The following is a 15,768-nucleotide window of genomic DNA, read 5'->3' as shown; positions in this document are numbered from 1 at the left end:
GCAACATTAAGGTCTTTACTCCATAACAGACATCTCATACTTTAATAGGCATTCACATCACCTAGGGATCTTACTAAAATAAAAATGTTGAATTAGTAGATCTGGGTTGGGAACTGAGATTCTGTATTTCTAATAAGCTTCCAAGTCATGCTGATGCTATAGTTCAAGGACCACATTTTAAGTAGGAAGACTCTCTAGTATTCTGCTTAAAAATTTCTTCCTCTCTCTATTTATTTGTTTCCCTCCTCCTAGCTGATCTTGGGTGTACCACATTAAAAAAAAATCTTTTGACCATGCATGCATGGCATGTCGGACCTTAGTTCCTTGACCAGGGATCAAATCTGTGCCCCCTGCATTGGTGACTCTTAAACCACTGGACCACCAGGGAAGTCCTGCGTGTATCCATGTTTGATCAGTCATTTTCATCACATCAGTCCCTCCTCTACCACATCTCTTAATACTCTCCATCCTTAATTCTTGAATCTTAGAGTCCCCAGGAAGCTTAGAAAAAACAAAAATAGACTCAAGGTCTCAATCCCCAAGTGTCTGATTCAGTAGGTCTAGAGTAAGGCCTAGTTATTAAGATTTAAACAAAGTACCCCCCAAATTATGGCACATCTATACAAAAAAATATTATGAAGCTACTAAAACAGAATGTAGTGACATGAAAGTGAAAAGTGAAGCCGCTCAGTCATGTCCGACTCTTCGCGACCCCAGGGACTGTAGCCTATCAGGCTCTCTGTCCATGAATTTTCCAACCAAGAGTTCTGGAGTGGACTGCCATTTCCTTCTCCCGGGGATCTTCCCGACCCAGGAATCGAACCCGGGTCTCCCGCATTGCAGGCGACGCTATACCATGGGAGCCATCAGGGAAGCCCGTAGTGACATGAGTGATCTCCAAATTACTAAATGAAGACCAAGGTGCAAAACAGTGTGCTATTATCTGTAAAACTAGAACTGGTGAGATATTTATACATACACAGATGTCTGTGCACACATAGGCCACATACTGGAGAAATTATAAATAGCAGTTGCCATTGTGTACAGGAAGAGGCTTTCCTGGTGCTCAGACATAAAGAATCCGCCTGCAGTGCAGGAGACCTGAGTTCAATCCCTGGGTCAGGAAGATCCCCTGCAGAAGGAAATGGCCACCCACTCCAGTAGTCCTGCCGGAAGAATTCCATGGACAGAGGATCCTGGCAGGCTACAGTCCACGGGTTGCTGAGTTGGACACAACTGAGTGACTATCATCATAGGAAGAGGAGGATTTAGGGTTAGGAGTAGAGACTTGCTATGTATCCCTTTGTATTTTGAATTGGGGGGGGGGGGTCTTAACAAGTATTAATACAAGAATCTTTTTTTAAGGGCAAAATAATAAACTCCCTAAATATATAGCCAAGTTTAGGAGCCACTGCCCTAGTTAACTGCAACTGTGTCTTGGCTCCTAAGGTGCACATATAGCACGTTCAACTTTAAAATCTATTGTGGTTTCCTAATGCCTTTCATGAAACCCCAAATCTTATATCCAGTTTCTCTTTTCCATTGCTTTTCCCCCTCTGATTTAATATATCATCACAGTAGAGAAATGTCTGCAAAGGATAGCCAGACACCCATCTCTACTCATTCCAGCCTTTAGCCTGTGTTCAAATGCAACCCTCCCTCCCATTTACCAGCTGTGTCCCTACAGCCCTCAACCTTCTACTAAGGTCTCTTCTGCCTAAGTCCAGAAACAGGGTAAAATTTTCCTTACCCCCTTCCCCTCCTGGTCTGGAAAGGAGTGACGGTACTAACTTTGTGAAGCATCTGTAATCATAGGGTCAGAATGCCTGCTCCTCTAGGATATCCTAGTTACTACAAATAGGTGTTAGAGAGACACTCCGCTGTTTTGCTTGTGGTCTGACTATAATCATTCTTATGCCTAAAAATACTTTGTGGTAAGAAAATGTGGCAAAGCCTTCTTCTAACAGGATGCTTTATTTTCTTTCTCGATCCTCTGCACTGCACTCAGCCAACTGATTGCTTTTAAACTATCCACTTGGCTCTGCACTGTTTCACACTTATCTTAATTTCACGCATGATTCTGTCACCCCGGCTCATCTTATCCAGTAAACCAATCCCAACTCCACGCTTCCAAACGTGGGTGTCAGGCAGCCCCCTCTCCTCCAGCAAGTCGCCAGCCACGCTGGACAGGAGGCAACAGCCGGAAGCCCAGACACTTTGGCCCTGCCCACCCGGGTTCAGCAGTGATGCTGCAAGTGCGGAGGCGGGGCGCAGGATTCCGAACGTATTTGAAAATGATTCCTCCCCCAGATTCCTAAAAGAGATGGTGTTAGGACCCCGGAGGTCCTGTAGCAGCACCGAGGGGTAGAACGCTAAACCTTTAAACTCATTTTGGGAACGCTGTGAGGGTGTAATACCACGCCCAGGCCGAAAGCCCAGAAGACTTGAAGGCTGCCAACCTCTCGGCTCAACCGACGTCCGATCCCTCCCCCGGCACTCACCCCGGAGTTACACCCCACGTCGAGCCCCAGGATCGGCCTTGTCTCGGGACTCTGAGGAAAGAGCCGGCGAAGCAGCTCCGGGGGTAGGAGGCGGAGCCGTTGCTCTGGAGGGTGGAAGCGGGAATAATGAGGGAAATTTCCGAACGGGGCTGCCCCGGGTTCCAGAACGCGCGGTTTCTCTTCCGCCGCGGTCTTCTCAACGTCCCCCGTGGCCTGCTCCGTGGACGCCGCCATTAGTCTCAGTCTGGCCTCTGAGTCCCCTCGGAACCGGAAGTCTGGAACCTGCAGGCCGCTCGGGCTCCAGCGCGCCTGCGCTGAACGGCAAAGGGACTGAGGGTGAAAGCAGCCTCCCTGGAGCGAGCGCAGGAATAGGGAGGTTGCGTTGCCACGTGGCATCGTCGCCATAACCTAGAAGGTGGTTAGTAATATTATTCTGTTTTTTTGTGTGTGTGAGAAACAAGCGCAGAGAGGTTGAATGATTTGCTCAAGCCAACGGTCTACCCAGAACAAGGCATTTATTGGGATTTGGAAATCTATTTTGGTCCAACTTCCTTCCTTTACAAATGCATAAAGTTTCATCGTTAGACAACTGGAGTTTTTGTTGGTTTTGTAACCTTCTAAAATGGATAGGCTATTGAACATTCCACATTCAAAGTTTTGTAGGGTGGTGGGGAAGGGGGGAATCTTCAATGTTTATTTTAAAATAAAAGTTCTTGACTTAAAAAAAAAACAAAACAAATGCATAAAGTGAGACCCAGAGATTAGAAATTACTTGCTCAAGGTCGCAGGGGAATATGTGACCCAAGAACTTGCACCCGTTCATCCTGTGATTCCAGGACAGGATAGCTAGAAACTGTGGATCACTTGAGGTGCCAGAAGACCCAGATAGCCCAGCCTGCCACGTGGGCCAGGTGGACAGGGGCAACTGGAGACTGTGAGCTCTTGAGAGGTAAGGACTGTGCCTTAAGAGCCAGTACATAAGAGTGCTTAACAAATGCCATTTTTCTGTAAACCTTTTACAGGTATTTGTTTAATCCTCACACCAACCCTGTGAAAAAAGAACCATAACTAATATCCTTTTTATATAAATGAGAATATTGAGGGACCACAAAGTTAGTAATTTGTAGAAATGATAGCACCAGGATTTGAACCCAGGTACTTTGGTTCTAGAGGTTGTATTTGCAGCCATTATGTTGTTCTCAACCTGAATCCCCTTGTTGTTCAGTTGCTCACTCGTGTTGGACTCTTTGCAACCCTATGGACTGCAACATTCCAGGCTTCCCTGTCTTTCACTATCTCCCTGAGTTTGCTCAAACTCATGCCCATTGAGTGGATGATGCCATCCAACCATCTCATCCCCTGTTGCCTTCTTCTCCTGCTGCCTTCAATCTTCCCCAGCATCAAGGTCTTTTCCAGTGAGTTGGCTCTTTGCATCAGGTGGCCAAAATATTGGGGCTTCAGCTTCAGCCTCAGTCCTTCCAATGAATATTCAGGACTGATTTCCGTTAGGATTGACTGGTTTGATCTTGCTGTCCAAGGGACTCTCAAGAGTCTTCCCCAACACCACAGTTCAAAAGCATCAATTCTTCAGTGCTCACCGTTCTTTATGGTCCAACTCTCACATCTGTGCATGACTACTGGAAAAACCATAGTTTTGAGTATATGGAACTTCATCAGCCAAGTGATGTCTTTTTAATGTATTTAATGTCATTTTAATGTCTCTGCTTTTTAATGTATTGTCTACATTTGTCATAGCTTTTCTTTCAAGGAGCAAGCGTCTTTTAATTTCATAGCTGCAGTCACCATCTGCAGTGATTTTGGAGCCCAAGAAAATAGTCTGTCACTATTTCCATTGTTTCCCCACCTATTTGCCATGAAGTGATGGAACTAGATCCATGACCTTAGTGTTTTGTATGTTGAGTTTTAAGCCAGCTTTTTCACCTTTCATCAAAAGGCTCTTTAGTTCCTCCTTGTTTTCTGCCATTAGGGTGGTGTCATCTGCATATCTGAGGTTTTTGTTATTTCTCCAAGCAATCTTGATTCCAGCTTGTGATTCATCTAGCCTGGCATTTCATATGATGTACTCTCACTGCAGATGGTGATTGCAGCCGTGAAATTAAAAGACGCCTACTCCTTGGAAGAAAAGTTATGCCCAACCTAGAGAACATATTGAAAAGCAGAGACATTACTTTGCCAACAAAGGTCCGTCTAGTCAAGGCTATGGTTTTTCCAGTGGTCATGTATGGATGTGAGAGTTGGACTGTGAAGAAAGCTGAGCACCGAAGAATTGATGCTTTTGAACTGTGATGTTGGAGAAGACTCTTGAGAGTCCCTTGGACGGCAAGAGATCCAACCAGTCCATTCTAAAGGAGATCAGTCCTGGGTGTTCTTTGGAAGGACTGATGCTAAAGCTGAAACTCCAGTACTTTGGCCACCTCATGCGAAGAGCTGACTCATTGGAAAAGACTGTGATGCTGGGAGGGATTGGGGGCAGGAGGAGAAGGGGATGACAGAGGATGAGATGGCTGGATGGCATCACTGACTCAATGGTCGTGAGTTTGAGTGAACTCTGGGAGTTGGTAATGGACAGGGAGGCCTGGCATGCTGCAGTTCATGGGGTTGCAGAGTTGGACATGACTGAGTGACTGAACCGAACTGAACTCTGCATATAAGTTAAATAATCAGGGTGGCAATATACAGCCTTGATGTACTCCTTTCCCAGTTTTGAAACAGTCTGTTTTTCCATGTCTGGTTCTAACTGTTGCCTCTTGACCTGCATACAGGTTTCTCAGGAGGCAGGTAAGGTGGTCTGGTATCCCCAACTCTTTAAGAATTTTTCACAGTTTGTCGTGATCCACACAGTCAAAGGCTTTAGTGTAGTCAATGAAGCAGAAGTAGATGTTTTTCTGGAATTCTCTTGCTTTTTCTGTGATCCAGTGGATGTTGGCAATTTGATCTCTGGTCCTTCTGCCTTTTCTAAATCCAGCTTGTGTATCTGTAAGTTCTTGGTTCATATATTGCTGAATCCTAGCTTGGAGGATTTTGAGCATAATCTTGCTAGCACATGAAATGAGTGCTATATGATGTTTTGAACATTCTTTGGCATTCCGCTTCTTTGGGATTAGAATAAAAACTGACCTTTTCCAGTCCTGTGGCCACTGCTTAGTTTTCCAAGTTTGCTGGCATACTGAGTGCAGCACTTTAACATGATTAAATCTTTTAGGATTTGAAATAGCTCAGCTGGGATTCCATCACCTCCACTAGCTTTGTTTGTAGTAATGCTTCTTAAGGCCCACTTGACTTCACACTTCAAGATGTCTGGCTCTAGGTGAGTGACTGCACCATTGTGCTTATCCAAGTCATTAAGACCTTTTTTTGGTACAGTTCTTCTGTGTATTCTTCCCACCACTTCTTAATCTCTTCTGCTTCTGTTAGGTCCTTACCATTTCTGTCCTTTATTGTGCCGATATTTGCATGAAATGTTCCCTTGTTATCTCTAATTTTCTTGAAGAGATCTCTAGTCTTTCCCATTCTGTTGTTTTCCTCTATATCTTTACATTGCTTACTTAAGAAGGCTTTCTTATCTGTCCTTGCTATTCTTTGGAACGGTGCATTCAGGTGGGTATATCTTTCCCTTTCTCCTATGCCTACCATAATGCCTGGCCCAAGATGCTTAATAAGTGTTGAATAAAAACTCAGTATCAATAAATGATAGTGGGAAAACTGGATATTCATATGCAAAAAGATGAAAGTGGATCCTTACACAAAAATCAACTCAAAATGGGTTAAGGACTTAAATGTAAAACCTGAAACTACAACAGCAAGAAAAAAAATCACAGGAGAAAGACTTCAAGACTGATTTTGGTAATGATTTCATAGATATGATGTCAAGAGCACAGACAACAAAAGCAAAAATAGACAAATGGAGCTATATCAAATTTAAAACTTCTACACAGCAACAGAATCCATTAACAGTGAAAAGGTAACCTATGGAGTGGGGGAAAATATTTCCCAAGCTATTTATCTGATAAGGGATTAACTTAAGGAACTCCTACAAATCAAACAAAGCTAGTGGAGGTGATGGAATTCCAGTTGATCTGTTTCAAATCCTGAAAGATGATGCTGTGAAAGTGCTACATTCAATATGCCAAAAATTTGGAAAACGCAGCAGTGGCCACAGGACTGGAAAAGGTCAGTTTTCATTCTAATCCCAAAGAAAGGCAATGCCAAAGAATGCTCAAACTACTGCACAGTTGCACTCATCTCACACGCTAGTAAAGTAATGCTCAAAATTCTCCAAGCCAGGCTTCAACTGAACGTGAACCAAGAACTTCCAGATGTTCAAGCTGGTTTTGGAGAAGACAGAGGAACCAGAGATCAAATTGCAACATCCCCTGGATCATCGAAAAAGCAAGAGAGTTCCAGAAAAACATCTATTTCTGCTTTATTGACTATGCCAAAGCCTTTGACTGTGTGGATCACCACAAACTCTAGAAAATTCCTAAAGAGATGGGAATACCAGTCCATCTGACCTGCCTCTTGAGAAATCTGTGTGCAGGTCAGGAAGCAACAGTTAGAACTGGACAAGGAACAACAGACTGGTTCCAAATCAGGAAAGGAGTACGTCAAGGCTGTATATTTTCATCATGCTTATTTAACTGATATGCAGAGTACATCATGAGAAATGCTGGACTGGATGACACACAGGCTGGAATCAAGATTGCCGGGAGAAATATCAATAACCTCAGATATGCAGATGATGTCACCCTTAGGGCAGAAAGCTAAGAAGAACTAAAGAGCCTTTTGATGAAAGTGAAAGAGGAGAGTGAAAATGTTGGCTTAAAGTTCAACATTCAGAAAACTAAGATTATGGCATCCAGTCCCATCACTCCATGGCAAACAGATGGAGAACAAATAGATGTTTCTAGTGGAAACATCTTTCTTTTGGAGGGCTCCAAAATCACTGCACATGATGACTGCAGCCATAAAATTAAAAGACGCTTACTCCTTATAAGAAAAGTTATGAGACACCGAGACAACATATTCAAAAGCAGAGACATTAATTTGCCAACAAAGGTCCATCTAGTCAAGGCTATGGTTTTTCCAGTAGTCATGTATGGATGTGAGAGTTGGACTATAAAGAAAGCTGAGCACCAGAGAATTGATGCTTTTGAACTGTAGTGTTGGAGAAGACTCTTGAGAGTCCCTTGGACAGCAAGGAGATCCAACAGGTCCATCCTAAAGGAAATCAGTCCTGAATGGTCATTGGAAGGACTGGTTGAAGCTGAAGCTCCAATACTTTGGCCACCTGATGTGAAGAACTGACTCATTTGAAAAGACCCTGATGCTGGGAAAGACTGAAGGCAGGAGGAGAAGGGGATGACAGAATATGAGATTGTTGGATGCCATCACCGACTCAATGAACATGAGTTTGAGTAAACTCTGGGAGTTGGTGATGGACAGGGAGGCCTGGCGTGCTGCAGTCCATGGGGTTGCAAAGAGTCGGACACGACTGAGCGATTGAACTGAACTGAACTGAATAAATCAAAACCAAAAAAAAAAAAGAAGAGTAACTTGATTCTTTAAGTGGGCAAAGGACTTGAACAGATATTTTTTCCAAAGGAGGACATACAAATGGCCAACAGACATATGAAAAGATGCTCAACTAGTCATTGGGGAAATGCATATCAAAACCACAATGAGATATCACCTCACAGCTATTTAGGGTGGCTATTATGAAAACAAAACCAAAAGACAGGGGCTATTGGCAAAGATGTGGAAAAAGTGGAATGCTTGTGCATCGTTGGTGGAAATGTAAAATGGTGCAGCCTCCATGAGAAACAGTATGGATGTTCCTCGAAAAATTAAAAATAAAACTACCACATGATGCCCACAATCCCATTTTTGGGTATTTATCCGAAAGAATTGAAATTAGGATCTTGGAGAGATATTAGTGCTCACATTCTCTCTGGACCACTTCCACTGTAGTGACACTATTCACAATAGCCAAGATGTGGAAATGACTTAAATGTCCATCTACAGATTAATAGATAAAAGAAACGTTAACATACATACAATAGAATATTATTGATCTTAAGGAAGCTCTACCATATGCGACAAAAGGGATGAACCTTGAGGACATTCTGTTGTTGAGTCGCTAAGTCGTGTCTGACTCTTTGAGACCCCCATGAACTGCAGCACACTGGGCTCCTCTGTCCTTCACTATCTCCTGGAGTTTGCTCAAATCATGTTTGCTGAGTCAGTAATGCTATATAACCATCTCATCCTTTGCCTCCCCCTTCTTCTTTTGCCTTCAATCTTTCCCAGCATCAGGGTCTTTTCTAATGAGTCAGTTCTTCACATGAGGCGACCAAACAATTGGCACTTCAGCTTCAGTCCTTCAAATGAATATTCAGGGTTGACTGCCTTTAGGATTGACTGGTTTGATCTCCTTGCAGTTCAAGGGACTCTCAAGAGGACATTATGCTAAGTGAAATAAGCCAGTCACAGAAGGACAATTACTGCATGATTCCATTTACATAAGGTATCCAAAATCAAACCCATAGAAAGAGAGAATAGTATGATAGTTGCCAGGGGCTGGGGTGAGGGAAAGAGGGAGTGGCTAGTCACTGGTATAAAGTTGGAGGTATGCAAAATGAATAAGTTCTAGAGATCTGTTGTACACCATTGTGCCTATAGATAACAGTACTGTACTGTACACTTAAACACCGGTTTCAGGAACCTCCCTGGTGGGTCCAGTGGTTAAGGCTCCATGCTTCCAGTACAGGGGGTGAGGTTTCAATCCCTGGTCAGAGAACTAAGATCCTACATGCCACGTGGTGTGGCCAAAAAATTAAAATAAAATTGAGTCTTAAAACCAAAAATGAAACAAAATATTTTTAAAAATCTGATCTAATGGGGTGTGATGTGGGTTAGTCTCTCAGTCGTATTCCACTCTTTGCAACCTCATGGACTATAGTCTGCTAGGTTCTGCTTATGTTAAGTATTCTTTCTGCAATGAAATAAAATAGACCAAGCTCCATAGAGGATGCAAGTAGGGAACAAGAGCCAGGTCTGTTTGGGGAAAACTGAAAAGGAAGAAAGAAAGGAACTGAACTGAAACAGACCTGTTGGAATGGAGCTAGGCAAAATGTGGGCTGAACCAAAGATAAGAAAAAAACAGAGCTGGTGAGAAACTGGGTGGGAGTGGGGCAGGATGAGGTGTTTGCCTAGGTAGCGGGTTCAAGTCAGCAGCCAGGATGGCCCAGAATGTACAACAGCTTCAGCCAGGGGTCTGCAAAGGTGGTGTGACTTCTGCCCACCTGGCCAGTCATCTGAAAGGGGTCTCCAGCTTCATGAAGCCGGTGATATGCTGAAATTCTTCCAAGGACTGAAGCATGACTTCTGCAGACAGTCCTGGAAAGTGCTATCAGAGATTAAAAATAGGCCCTGTCCCTTTTCCTCTCAATTTTTACTTCGCATTTTCATCTCTGTCTGATGTATCAGATAGAGAGGACATAAGTTAATGACCAAAAGTCATGGTGGAATTGCGTTAACCACAGTATTCTTCTAGAAAAAAGATGGCGTTGGAGGACAGCAGCACCGCCCTTTCTCTCCCCAGTGTTCCACAGATTTTGTTAAGCTGAGATTACCCCTTTTTGTCACTAGATGACGCTAGCACAAACTCTTGACAGTCCTTAATTTTCAAAGTGCAGGAATCACCTTTCTTCTGTAAGCACTTTTTCTGTTGTTTGCCTGTTTAAACACAGTGTATACATATTTGCCAGTAAAGAGCTTAATTTCATTAAGGACATGGGCATGGCTTTTGAGTCTTCAAAACATTGTTCACCTGAAAAGAAATAGGCAACAGTCCTAGGTGGTGAATGGGAGGCTCCCGGTAATCCCGGGAGCCTCAAGCAGCGAAGACACAAGTGGCCTGGTAATGTTACTGGGGACCTGAAATGCCTCAGAAGTGAGCCCATGGACATTTGGATTGGACTCACTGTGGGCACTTTTTGAACCTATCCTCGCTTTTCAGAGCCCAGTCAGCCTAAGTGACCTGACAGTACTTAACCCGCGCCTGAGTAATCAGCCCTCAAATAGCTGCTGTTGTTCAGTCACTAAGTTGTGTCCTACCCCATGGACTGCAGCACGCCAGGCTCCTCTGTCCTCCGCTATCTCCTGGAGTTTGCTCAGAATCATGTCCGTTGAGTCAGTGGTGCTATCTAACCATCTCATCCTCTGTCACTCCCTTCTCCTTCTGCCTTCAGTCTTTCCCAGCATCAGGGAAATAGCTGTGATAGCACCTAAGAGCCTGCTCTGTGCTGTAGTTGGCTAGATTTTGATTACACAGTTGTAGGGGTGGGTTTGGTGACATAATTCCCTGATGGCTCAGTGGTAAAGAATCTGCCACTGATTCTTTAGAATTCACAGATTCAAAGAATCTGCTGCAATGAGGAGATGAGGCTTTGCTCTCTGGGTCGGGAAGATTGCATGGAGGAGGAAATGGCAACCCACTCCAGTATTCTTGCCTGGAGAATCCCATAGATAGAAGACCCTCACAGTCTGTAGTCCATAGGGTCACAAAGAGTTGGACACGATTGAGCTTGCACATGCACGCAAGCATGTAGTTTTTAAAGAAAAATTACAAACAGAAAGATAGATGTGAATGTGAATATTTATTTGCAATGAGAAAATAAGTCACAACAAATTATAATTTTTTTATAAATGTAAGATAGCATATTTTATTTTTTTATTTTTTTTTCATTTTCTGAATGCTGAGATTTTTTTTCCTGTGTTTTTTTTTAGTTTTTTATTTTTTAAATTTTAAAATCTTTAATTCTTACATGCGTTCCCAAATATTTATAATTTTTAAAAATCTGAAAAGTGCTACAAACATCACAAAAATCCCCATAATAGTTGGATGAATCAAATGCTAGTCACACTTGAATATTACTTTTTTTTCTTACACTTTTTGGCTGTATATGCTTTGATTGCTTCTTCATATGATAATTTGAAAAGGAAATGGTAACCCACTCCAGAATTCTTGCCTGGGAAATACCATGGAGAGAGGAATCCGGTGGTCTACAGTCCATGGGGTCGCAAAGAGCTGGACACGACTGAGCAACCAACACTTTCATATGGTAATGATTTGATAATAGCATTTTACTAAGAGGAATAGAAAGATAATTTAGTCTTTTCTTAGCTTGGCAGATAAAAAATGTCTTTTTGATCATTTAGAAAAATTTCTTTCAAGCTTATGATTCATGATCGGCAATGTCATGTAAATGTTTAGGTTTGTTATCAAATTGGGAAAAAAAACTTGATCAAGTTTCTTTCATCTAGGAGCTATATGATTTCAGAGCTTTTCAAATTTTCTTGTGCAGGGATTAATTATAGATATATTCTTCAAATTGACTACGCTTACAGGCCAGTTCACCTTTGAAAACCTCGTTACAAATGGTGTATTAGAGTTCTTTTATTATCTGTATTGGTATTAGTAATTTGTGTCATCAAAAACTGTAAAGATAGGAGTTTTGATAAATCATATTTTGAACAGTTCCTATGAAAGAGAGAAAAGAATCCGTGGTACATTTATAGTACTATGTGCTGTGTTATTGCGTATACTGGTGACATAACAAAACTTGTTTTGACTGAAATCAATAAGGACAGAGTCTTCTGCTTGTATTTTTATATAGATGAGAAATAGAGTTTTCTTCAGACTAGCTTCTGGCTTCATACATTTTCTTTTTTTTCTTTTTTTTTAATGTGTTTATTTTTCCAGTATATAGTCTTTTAAATTAATTTTTATTGGAGTATAGTTGATTTATAATGTGCTAGTTTCTGCTGAACAGTGAATTAAATCAGTTATACATATATCCACTATTTTTTAGATTATTTTTCCATATAAGTCATTACAAAGTATTGAGTAAGTTCCCTGCGCTATATAGTAGTTCTTATTAGTTATATATTTTATATGTACTGGTGTGTATATGTCAACCCCAGTCTCCCAATTTATCCCTCCCTCCCTCTCCCTTGGTAACCGCAAATTTGTTTTCTGTATCTGTGACTCACTGGGTCGGGAAGATCCTCTGGAGAAGGAAATGGCACTCCATTCCAGTACTCTTGCCTGGAAAATCCCATGGTCGGAGGAGCCTGGTGGGCTACAGTCCATGGGGTCGCAAAGAGCTGGAGACAGCTGAGCAACTTCACCTTCACCTTCTGTGACTCTATTTCTGTTTTGTAAATAGGTTCATTTGTAACATTTTTTTTAGATTCCAGATGTAAGCAATATCATAAGATATTTGTCTTTCTCTGTCTGACTTCGACGTCATACATTGTCAAAACTTGATTTTCTTCTACTCCCACACACTTCCGGTACCAAGTGCAGTAGGTCACGTTTAGATCTTGATTTGACCTCTCGTCTTGCACCCTCAGGTCACAACTTCAGGTGAGTCAGAGTTATGGGTGGATAAGAGATTCCTGGAACTACTCCTTCATCTGGGCAGCAGGTAATAGCAATAATAGGTCAACTATAAATAGAAGTGACTATAAATTATGTGAATAGATCCCAAATGGAGTGTATCCCTAGCTAAACTTCTCTTAGCTGGATTCCAGGAAAGTCTGTGGCCATTCCAGTGTTGTCTAACACAAGAAGAAGTGTGAAGGAGGGGAAGTCAAAGTGGAGATAGCTGTCGTAATCAACTGAAATTAATCAACTACAATAGTAACTGTTTCAAATTTTGTAAAATCAAATGATCTTGTGAATGTACAAGGGCCTTGGAAGGGTCCTGGGTATGAGTGAGGACCCTGAAGGTTGGGTTTCATTAGTTCCATAGTAAATCCATCTTTGCCCTGCACAGAATATGTACCCAAGCACATATTAACATCCAAGTTAAAATGAAGCAGTATATGTAGAACTGGAAATATCCAAGTTAAGAATCATTCACATGTATAACGGCATCTATGGCCTCCCAAAGAAGCTTGTGCTCCTGACATCCTGGCCCATGGTCCAGCCCATCCTACCCACCCATCCTGTCCCTCTCTAATCATGCCCCAGAGCCTCTGCTCAGTCCCTGCTCTCCCACCTCACTCACTGCCTCAGAAGTGAGGGTTAAGCAGGAATCTACACATATTTTAAAATATTGAATCTGTTTTACGACAGAAACCACGTTCCAAAAAGGGACTCATACCTGAACTTCTGGAACACAATCTATAAATGGAGAATTTGCTTTTTATTATAGTTAAGAAATTCTGCAATTAATCCTTGTGGAGTTTTAAACCCCTTGGGAATAATGGCCATACAATTTATAAATGGATTTATAAATCGTACTCCTGGGCATTTATCCTAGAGAAATGAAAGCTTATATCCACGCAAAACCTCTACATGAATGTTCATAGTGGCTTTATTTGTCATAGCTAAAAATGGAAAAGAACCAAACGCCCTTCAGTGAGTGAATGGTTAAACAATCGGTGGTACATCTACAGCATGGACTATTACTCATCAATGAAAAGGAGCGAACGGCTGATATGTGCAACAATTTGGGTGGATGTTAAAGCTTTATGTTGAGTGGGGAAAAAAAATCTCAAAAAAGTAAAACCTGTACAATTCCATTTATATAACATTTTAAAATGGAAAAATTATAGAAAATGCAAAACAGACCAGTAGGGGTTTGCTAGGGTTAGGGATGATAGCACCACGGATGTGAGTATCACATAGCTTAATGGAGGTGTTTATGATGGTGGAAGGGTTCTGTATCTTGATTATCGTGGTGGCTACACGAAGCTATGTGATAACATGCTACAGAACTGTATACACACTTCGCACCCATGTTGATTTCCCAGTTTGGGTAGTGTCGTGTCATTATATAAGATGTTGTCATGGAGGGAAACAATGAAGAGTAGGAGGGAACCTCCTTTTTGTGACTTTGGTACATCTATAAACGTTTCAAAATAAAAAGTTTTTAAAATATGAGGAATTATTACGGAATCAATATAATTTCCTGAAAGTCTTGTTGGGAGTATAATAGATACAAATAGTTCCACAATGAGACATAACATGGTACATTTTCAAAACATTGAGGACAAAGAGGAAATCCTACGTGTTTCCAGAAAGATTAAAAATAAAAGAAGCAGGCAAAGGGTCAAGGATCATAATAGCACTGGATTTCTCAACAGCCATACTGGCAGCCTAGAAGACAGTGAAACAATGCCTTGAATATTCTGAAGGAAAGGTTATTTCCAATCTTTATACTCAGTCTAGTGATTGATGAAGTGTGAAGACAGAATGAAGACATTTCCAGACTTGCAGGAAGCCAAAACTGTTACCCTCAATGAACTGCTTCTCAGGACACTACTGGAAAATGTTTTCCACCGAAATGAGATAGGAAACCAAGAGAGAGAAATTCATGGAATCTAGATGGCAAGTTTCTAACAGAGGAGAGTGATGAAGGCAATCCTCAGAATGGGGATGAAGGAAGATTCCTGGATAATAGTTGTACAGTGGGTCTTTAGAGTAACCAATGCAAGTTAGAGGATTCAGGATATTACAGGAGAGAAGAGGGGCTCAACAAGATGAAACTGATATTATATCTAGTGGATTTGGACATACTGAGAGAATGTTTACCCACTTAGGAGAGAGTTAAGAAATAAGTTGTTAATGGGGATATAAAAACTAAGCACGTGGAGACTTCCCTGGTAATCTAGTGGTTATGAATCTGCCTTGCAGTGTAGGGGAGCTGGGTTGGATCCCTGGTTGTGAAACTAAGACTCTACATGCTGTGGAGCAACTAATCACTTGAAATACAACAAAAGATCCCGCTTGATGAAATGGAGATCCTGAATGGCATAACTGAGACATGTTGCAGAAAAAAAAAACAAAAAACCTGTTAAAAAAATTAAGCAAATGAAGAACAACTAACAACTGTGATTAACCTCCAGAAAAACAAAATATGCAAGAAAGGAAAATAATCATTGTATACTACGTAGCTCAGTGGTCACCAGGGTTTTGAGTCTTAACAATGGAAACATTAAATATTGATCAATCCATAATTATCCAGATCAGAAGAACCTGGGGTGGGGTGGGGAGGAGGAAGACTGTGTCACGAGTACAGGCACACAGGCACTTGATTTCTTTCTTTAATTCTTTCTGTTTCTTGCTCTGACTGCCCTTTTCTCTTTTCAAACTAATGTATTTCCCAAGCTTTCTATAATGAATATGTATTAATTTTGTAGTCATAAAAAAATAAAGATTATTACAAATAAAAAA

The 15,768-nt window shown here is 41.5% G+C and overlaps 1 protein-coding gene and 1 long non-coding RNA gene across 2 annotated transcripts in view; one reads left to right on the top strand and one right to left on the bottom strand.

Moving 5' to 3' along the window:
* The window catches only part of BCDIN3D (BCDIN3 domain containing RNA methyltransferase), a 16,507-nt gene extending 13,589 nt beyond the window's left edge, over positions 1–2,918 (bottom strand). Inside the window, exon 1 of the mRNA XM_004023317.5 lies at positions 2,502–2,918. Coding sequence (XP_004023366.4) covers positions 2,502–2,906 — 405 coding nt within the window. The 5' untranslated portion in view covers positions 2,907–2,918. The remainder of the gene's footprint in view (positions 1–2,501) is intronic.
* LOC132659437 (uncharacterized) lies at positions 2,815–15,768 on the top strand. The gene is made up of 2 exons (XR_009599910.1): positions 2,815–3,450; positions 4,597–15,768. It is a non-coding gene; the product is annotated as an uncharacterized LOC132659437 (long non-coding RNA).

This window comes from Ovis aries, chromosome 3 (genome assembly GCF_016772045.2).
Source record: "Ovis aries strain OAR_USU_Benz2616 breed Rambouillet chromosome 3, ARS-UI_Ramb_v3.0, whole genome shotgun sequence".
Classification (NCBI taxonomy): domain Eukaryota; kingdom Metazoa; phylum Chordata; class Mammalia; order Artiodactyla; family Bovidae; genus Ovis; species Ovis aries.
The sequence above is the reverse complement of the archived record's forward strand: the minus strand, read 5'-3'. Positions and strand labels throughout refer to the sequence as shown.